Here is a 7,977-nt window from a genome sequence, read left to right as displayed (position 1 = left end):
TGTTCTGAAGCCAGTTTTCCATTCCGTAGCTTGGTGGAGCACTCATCTTAAACTATCAATGTTTCTAATCAACTAAATTAAACAGAAAAAAAACATATTGTAGACACAATATATATATATAGTTAAACATAATACAGATAATGATCGAGGAGTATCTGTAACTATAAAAGGTAACTGGAGATGTATGTCAAGCTGTTTTTCCTACCAAATAAATCTGGTGTTTACTGGAAAGCTTCAGTTGTAATATTGTTGTTAAAACCTGACGGGATATATATAGCAAGCTCAAAAATCGTGTTTAAACGACTGAAAGCTGACTTTGGAAATGTATGTTGGTAAAAGACAATATTGCTGTGGTATAACATGTATTATGTGGTTGAATAATTACGAATTGTGGTCATTGATATGAGGAAATAGAGCGAGGAGCTAATGACCGGTTTAGGAGTGGGTATCGTCGTGTACCGGTTAAAACATTAATGTTTGGCTAAAATTTAGATTGAATACATTTTGTATGCCTATTAATGACATATTAATATTTAAAATTATATTTTGATATTTTTGGCAATCATGTACATGTTATTTAATATGTAAAGAGTACTTTTGGCTTTTAAAACTAGTTGATATAGTGTATGTTGTGTATGTTTGCAATATTCAGATATACTTTCTTATATTGTTATCGGTATTTGATTATTTTATTTACTTCTATGTTAGCCTTTGCAATAGTTTGCTGTGGTGGTGTAAAAAGCTATGTGCTCTTACATGATACCATTAAAATATTTTATTTTTGGATATTTTAATTATATCACATGGGTTTGTTGTTCACTAGGATACTGAAAGTAAGTCCCAAGCGGTTTTTTGTATAGTTATTTGACTCTGGTGCTTTGTTTAACGATGTGTATTATTTAGGAACGGCAGGTGATGTTTTAGTTAAATTTTAGAATTAAGTAAAAGTATACATGTAGTTGCCGTGAGCCTAACTTTATGTAACGGCGTTTATTGACGTATAAATGACTGGAGCAATATAGAATAGTTTTTTTAAAAAATACACGCGTAAAATTTGATACAACAATAAAACAAAACAAAAAATATAACTGAAACCCTTTAGAACAGTTTCATTCCTCTGTGAACAAATAAATAGAATACGATTTGAAATAACATTTTATTAAACAGTATTTAAAAAATAAATAATTGAAAGCAGTCCAATATCTATTACTAGTTTAAAAATAATTTAAAATATTACGTTCAATGCGAACATTTTCTTTTTGGATATGTTTACAAAAATAATTTATTCAGGCTTCTAGGCAAATCTAAAAAAATAAAAATTAAATTTCGTATTAATCATAAACAAGCGAATCCTTGTTCTAATTACAGAGAATATAATTCTAAATGCAGATTAAACTTGTAATACTAACGCTTTAGATTTTACTTCAAATAGTTGTTCAGGCACAATGCTACAAATATTATAGAAATACGCTAATAAAAACAAATATGATTTCAATGATTTATAAATATATATTTTTTTAAACGCTTAGTGTCAAGTAATTTACATTTTTCATTAAAATAATTTTACTTGAAACATCTTGCAAGTCTAGTAAAAAACAAAACAACCTCCATCTGTAATACCTTAACTCAAAAGCAAATACGTTAACTGGTTCAGGGTTGAATTTTTTTTAGATTGTGTATAACAAAAGTTTTATTGATTTTTATAAACCATAATTTTTAAATTATAGACAACCGCAAGTCATATAATGATAGTGCAGTACCGTTTTTTTTTAAAGATCGGTATCTAACTTAATATACTATTATCTAGTTCTACAATTATTTGTTTTAGTTGGTTTATAATTAATAACCGCAACGATCAAAACGATCAAAACGGTACCAATAGGATGACATTTTGTTGAAGATAAAAATTAGTGGGTCTACTTGTGATTTGGTAAGTATTACTTTAATATTTAATCGAAACGCATAAAAATATACTACAAACATTTAATTTGGACAGTTGAATTTTTAAACAAATCTTTTTGTTTAGAGAAAAATAACAACCGTCATCACTGCTGTCATGATTGATCAACTTACTAGTACAAATAACAAATAAAAATTGTATTTCTAATTGTAATTTTTAGTCATCTTATTGCGCTTATTATACAAGACTGAATTTTTTAAGAAAATGAGTTGACCGTTTCTAGATATTCAGTATAGCATTTTTAAAACAACTCTCAAAATACAATTTATTTCATCAGAATCGTAATTCATAAAGCTACACTGAGAAAATATTTATAATGTTTTTTCTCACATTATGTTTTACGCGTTCAGTTATAGTATTTATTGTAAAACAGAAATTCTCCGAAAGTACACAAAACATCCTAGCATGGAAATGTTACATTTTACTTAATGATGCATGATATTGTGTCTAACCTAGATCATGACTGCATTGAAATAAAACATCGGCGTTTCCGGCATGTAGATAAGAAGGTAATGCAATGGTGCACATGAAACGAGTCAACTGTAAACAAGAGCGCAATTGTTGTAAAAAACGGTATTTTAATATTTTTAAAATCATATTTGGTGAATTCAAAACTTAAGTAACAATAAAACAAATTGATTCTGTATTTGGGTGTATTATTCTTGAAGAAATACGAAATCATTTTTGTGATTTTTATTTTAAATATCTAAACAATATTTGAAAAATATAAGCAATACAATTTTGCCACATGGTCAGGTCATTAAATAGAAAAACAAACTAGCTGAATATATATATATATATATATATATATATATATATATATATATATATATAGTCCTATATGATGACAGAACAAGTCATCTAGGGACTTATCATCTCAGACAAAATATCTCACTGACAAATGGTCTCAGGACAATGATCTCTCGGATAAATGATCTCACGGACAAAAGATATAAGGACAAAATATATCAGGACCAATAGTATCATAGACAAATTTTCGCAGACAAAATATCCAAGACAAAATTATATCAGGAAAACTAGTACGATGATTTTAGTCGAGTTTAAATTTTTTTTATTGAGTGTCATATGTATTATTTTTTTACATTTTTACACTTAGTAATTGTTAGATATAATGAAATGAATTCGTTAAACTTAACAAACTGTAACACGAAATAAACTTAATTTGTTTTTAAAATAGATATTATATAAGAAGGCGTAAGAAATAATGTAAGCCTTAGCCGCATAGTGTTAAAAACACGTGAAATAGTTTATAAAAAGTGATTGGGCCCTAGGTTCGTAATGTAAAACCAGTGTTTTTAGTTAATTATCAACAAAACGTAACGCTAACATTTCCCCCGTCTAGCGTAAATCTGATATCCTTAAAGAGCAGATGCCCTCTCTGCAAAGTAACGCAAGAGGCCATAGCTGGGTAAGCACAAGTTATACTGCTTTGTTTGCATGTACACTATGAATAGCTTTGCTACGAAGCGACTACTGTCGTTAATATAAACATTGGTCACAGTAGCACTATCGAAATATAACTATTGACTTTAGAGTAGATGTCCTCTTCCTTAGGGCCTGCCCGCCGTGATATATTTTGCCTGGGATGATTTGTCTGAGATAATTGTCACGGGACACACACACTCACACACACACACACACACACACGCATATATATATATATATATATATATATATATATATATATATATATATATATATATATATATATATATATATATATATATATATATTTATTTATATATATATATATATATATATATATATATATATATATATATATATATATATATATATATATATTTATATATATTTATATATATATATATATATATATATATTTATATTTATATTTATATATATACATATGTGTGTGTGTGTGTGAGTTTGTGTGTACAGGACAAACGATCTAAGTACAAATGATATAAGACAAAATATCCCAGACAAGTTATCTCACGGTCAAATGAACACAGGACAATTGATCTCAGGACAAATGATCTCACGGACGAAAGATACCGGGACAAAATATAAGAGAACAAATAATACCATAAAATCTTAGATAAAATTATCTAATTGTTCACATAAATTACAATTATAACATAGAGAAATACTACACGTCAGTTTTGGCCGATTTACATTTTGCTCCCACATATGGCGAGTTTTTTCATACATTCATATGCGTTTTTCTACGATCTCACAAAAAATCAATGGTGGTCGTTCTGCAGAATATATTTTTTTCAATATAAGGAGAATATCACTCGTGGTTACTTCTTACCCCTAGTCTTGTGATTAGAGGCTGACCAATATTTTATCCATTCGGCCGATTTTTTTTTACCCAGGTCTATGAAAAAAATTTAACCTTATGTACAGAGCCAAAATACCCTAGATATGTTTTGAAAATAGTCATCGCTTTTCACCAAACTAACAATGTTTATATGAGGAATTAGGACCGGTCAACTTTAAAGCCCTTCCGAAGTTTTCCCAAAGATAACGCATATTTTATAGTGACCCCAGAGGTATTTATGCAACATCAGGAGTTATGATTTTTTTTTTTGTATTTCTAGATATTTGTATTTTTTTTTATTTATGTACAGAGCAAAAAAAAACAACTAAAATTGTATTTGAAAATAGTCATCGATCAGTTCTAAAGCCTTTCTTGATTTTTTCCGAGTATTTCATCGTTTTTTTTTGCTACATCCGAGGGTCGGTCTACAACCTCAGAAGTTATGAAGAGGTTCCTGTAGTGAAAGGTGATGAATGGGGGTGAATGTTGTTGTTACTTGGTACCCTATCCCGTTTGTCCTTGTTCAGTTTTCGTGCTGTGAGTTGTAATAGTCCGGTTTGTACCGGTTTATGAAAGGGTGTATAAGGTGTATGAAAAGGTGTGTGGTGGCCTTAGTTTCGTCAAGATCTCTAAGGTGAGTACAGGTTAGGTTTATACTAGTTTTTAGCCAATGTATCTTAGTTTACTAGCTTGTGTATTTTGTATTTAGACTAGACTGTGTTAGGTGTAGATAGTGTATATACTATTAAATTCTTTTAGTTATCAATGAGCCTTTGTTTCATTCAGTCTTGTTTTGTAAACCGTTTGTGGTTGTTTGTCTTATATGTTGCGCTACGCATCGGATCAGCTAAGTGTGAATTTTTTTTCGTTATATAACTTATATTAGGCTACGGTTAGTCGCGTTCAGTTTTGACCCTTTCTTCGTGGACTTTGTGGCCTCGGCCCTCGTGTTCTATTGCCCCAAGGCAAGAGCCTGCCAAATTTGAAGCGCCTGCGGCGCCAGAAAGTATCTGATCACTTTGCTTTATATATCTAGAGAGACTAGCTTGCCAGTCCCCGCGTGTTGCCGCGGGGTTAGAAGAAATTATGACGTACTATTTTAACAGGGTTTCATCATTCAGTTACTAATCCTAGATTCATTGTTTTTTTGTTGTTGCTAAAACTGAGTAATTTCATGTAACCATTATTCTCACATGGGAGCCTGGGGCACAACAGGTTGCGCAATTGACGGGGCGCCAGCGGTAGCGCCTATTGCAGTTTCACCGCTGAATATAGTGGGACCCCTTACCCGCTACGCAGGAAGCCCGATTATCGGATGCCGAATTCTAACGAAGCCGTTCTTGAACGCCCGGCGCTAAAAGGTGTATTGCCGATGATCGCACCCTCCCAGGGACTGCCTATTAGAAATTATCTATTTTTTTCTCGGGACAATTCTCATCTACTCCGCAAAGTGTTATGGCAATCGGATAAACGGTGTCGAGCCTAATCCGACTTTTATTTTGATATCCCGCGACTTTGAAATTATTTTTTCGCAGATACTTTCCCATGAGTATTCTCAACAGCTTCCCAAAGTTTCATGGCAAGAAGATGAAAGGTGTAGTAATGCCTCGGGGTTAAAATAAAGTCCCAGGATAGCCAGAGTCAAATTGCAACCTGCAGAGGCGCGGTCGGACGCGCCTGATTCAGTTTATTGAACGACTATAATACTATTTGTTATTCATATGATATCACACTTTTTAAAACGGACGTATGCAGTATAGCGCCCGTTGCGCCAAATTGCACCAAATTGGGCGCCGGTGAACGCGCCTGATTCAGTTTGGTGAATGACTAAATGCCCCATCTTATCCATAGACTATCGCACTGTTTCAAACAAACGTACGCCCAAGTTTCATGTCGATCTAATGAAAGGTTTAGTAATGCATACGTAAACATACAACCCCAACCACCACATCATTTGCTTAACACACATAACGTCAAAACCACCCAAACCAAATCACAAACCCCACACAATCAGGACGCACACAGCGTGCATCCACATTATCGCGACACAAAACAGAAATAAAACATATCAAGATCGTTTTATGATTCTTTAATACACATTTTATAAATATATTTAACATAGAAATTTAACAAATAATTTAAGTGGTTACTGTTTTAAATATATTCTGTTAACATGTTTTATTGTATTTATCGAATTTTTTATTTTAATTATTGCTTTATTGACATTTTTATTTTGGAAACTTTACACCAAACTAACTTCATTAAACGGCTTAAATTCTAGTACTTAACAATTTATGTTGTATTGAATTCAAATCATGATGACTGGAATAATCAGACATATGCTCCTTTTTGCATTCATTGTTAGTTATAAATATACGGTGAAACATGTTTCTGAACTTGGAGCTCATAAAATAAAATACAAAAAGATGAACAGAAGAGTTTAAAAAATCAAGGGCAAAAACTGTGTACATGATAACCCAGAACAAGTTGTTATAGAACCTGAAAATGTAGAACTCGGGTTCAATCAACATCGCCAGACAGCCCAAGACTCGAGGCATGATGTTGACGATGTAGATGTTGATAATCACCAGTAACATTTTTACAACCTGTTTCTCTTTCCTGCTCATGGTTTGCTGTTTAGTCGTCTTTGGGTTTGTTCGCGTAAGGCCATATCTAGTTTTTGATGTTTTGTTTAGATAGAAGGAGATGATTATTGTACTGAATATCATTGTGATCAAACTGAAACTGGGATAAACGGCCCCTAAAGTTTGATTTGCGTCTTGGTATTTTTCACCGTAAGTTTTATAAAATTCGGTGTACTTGTAGATCATTATTGAACTATTGCTTTGTTCGCTATAAATCCATATAGGTTCGAATACTAAAAATATGGGTACAAATGTACTAAACACGACAAATGATAGAATTGCACATACTGTGGTCGTAAGTTTGGGTGTTAAAATACTCTTCACTTTGAATGGGACGCTCACACAAAGACATCTTTCAACAGCCACGTAGGCGCCCAGTACGTAAGACACGTTACTGGATATGATGTGCAAATAATGTAAATTCATCAGAGTAAACGTTTGCCAGGTTTTTCCAAAACTTGGTGAAATCAACGACACGGGTGCATAGAGTCTGTGGCCACCTCCAGAAGTGATACGGATGAGATCCCAGAATGCAATGAACGTCATGGAAATGTTGACAGTTTCCTTGAAACCGAGTTTACTGAACACGTATATTTCGATGATGTTGGTGACTGTTCCAATAAGACACAGGACGAGGTCAAACCATCCATTGATGACGTATTCTACAACAGATAACGTTGAATTTGATACCAGTACGTCTTTTACAGTTTTGACTGTAGCACTTCTGTTCTGAAGCCAGTTTTCAATATTCTTGCTAGTTGTTAAGTCTATTTGAGAATTCATCTTGTTGATGTTTTTTTTTCTAATCTTCTCAATGCATATAGGAGCGATTTTGCACTGATAAATATTGTTAGTTACATCTTTTTATCAACTACGACATGTGATAAAATATACGAGAATTCACAGATAATAAAAACATGCAAAGGTAATCGATTTCATTTTAATTCTTTTTGTCACTCTTTGAATAAAATAAAATTTAGTTGTATGTACGATGAATCTATTCTAAATTTTAAGAAAATATTTTCAAAAACGTTTTTTTTTTTGTTTTACAAATTTTTAACTTAATT

General features: G+C 32.1%; 1 protein-coding gene across 1 annotated transcript; it reads right to left on the bottom strand.

Annotated features, from left to right (window-relative positions):
- Window positions 1-6,535: 6,535 nt before the first annotated feature.
- On the bottom strand, window positions 6,536-7,693 carry LOC131939271 (neuropeptide FF receptor 2-like). The gene has a single exon (XM_059297475.1). The coding sequence runs from the start codon at window positions 7,691-7,693 to the stop codon at window positions 6,536-6,538; it is 1,158 nt and encodes a 385-aa protein (XP_059153458.1).
- Between the last annotated feature and the right edge of the window lie 284 nt (window positions 7,694-7,977).

Source organism: Physella acuta, unplaced genomic scaffold, assembly GCF_028476545.2.
Source record: "Physella acuta isolate Inbredline_101_S28 unplaced genomic scaffold, ASM2847654v3 ptg000272l, whole genome shotgun sequence".
NCBI classification, from domain to species: domain Eukaryota; kingdom Metazoa; phylum Mollusca; class Gastropoda; family Physidae; genus Physella; species Physella acuta.
The sequence above is the reverse complement of the archived record's forward strand: the minus strand, read 5'-3'. Positions and strand labels throughout refer to the sequence as shown.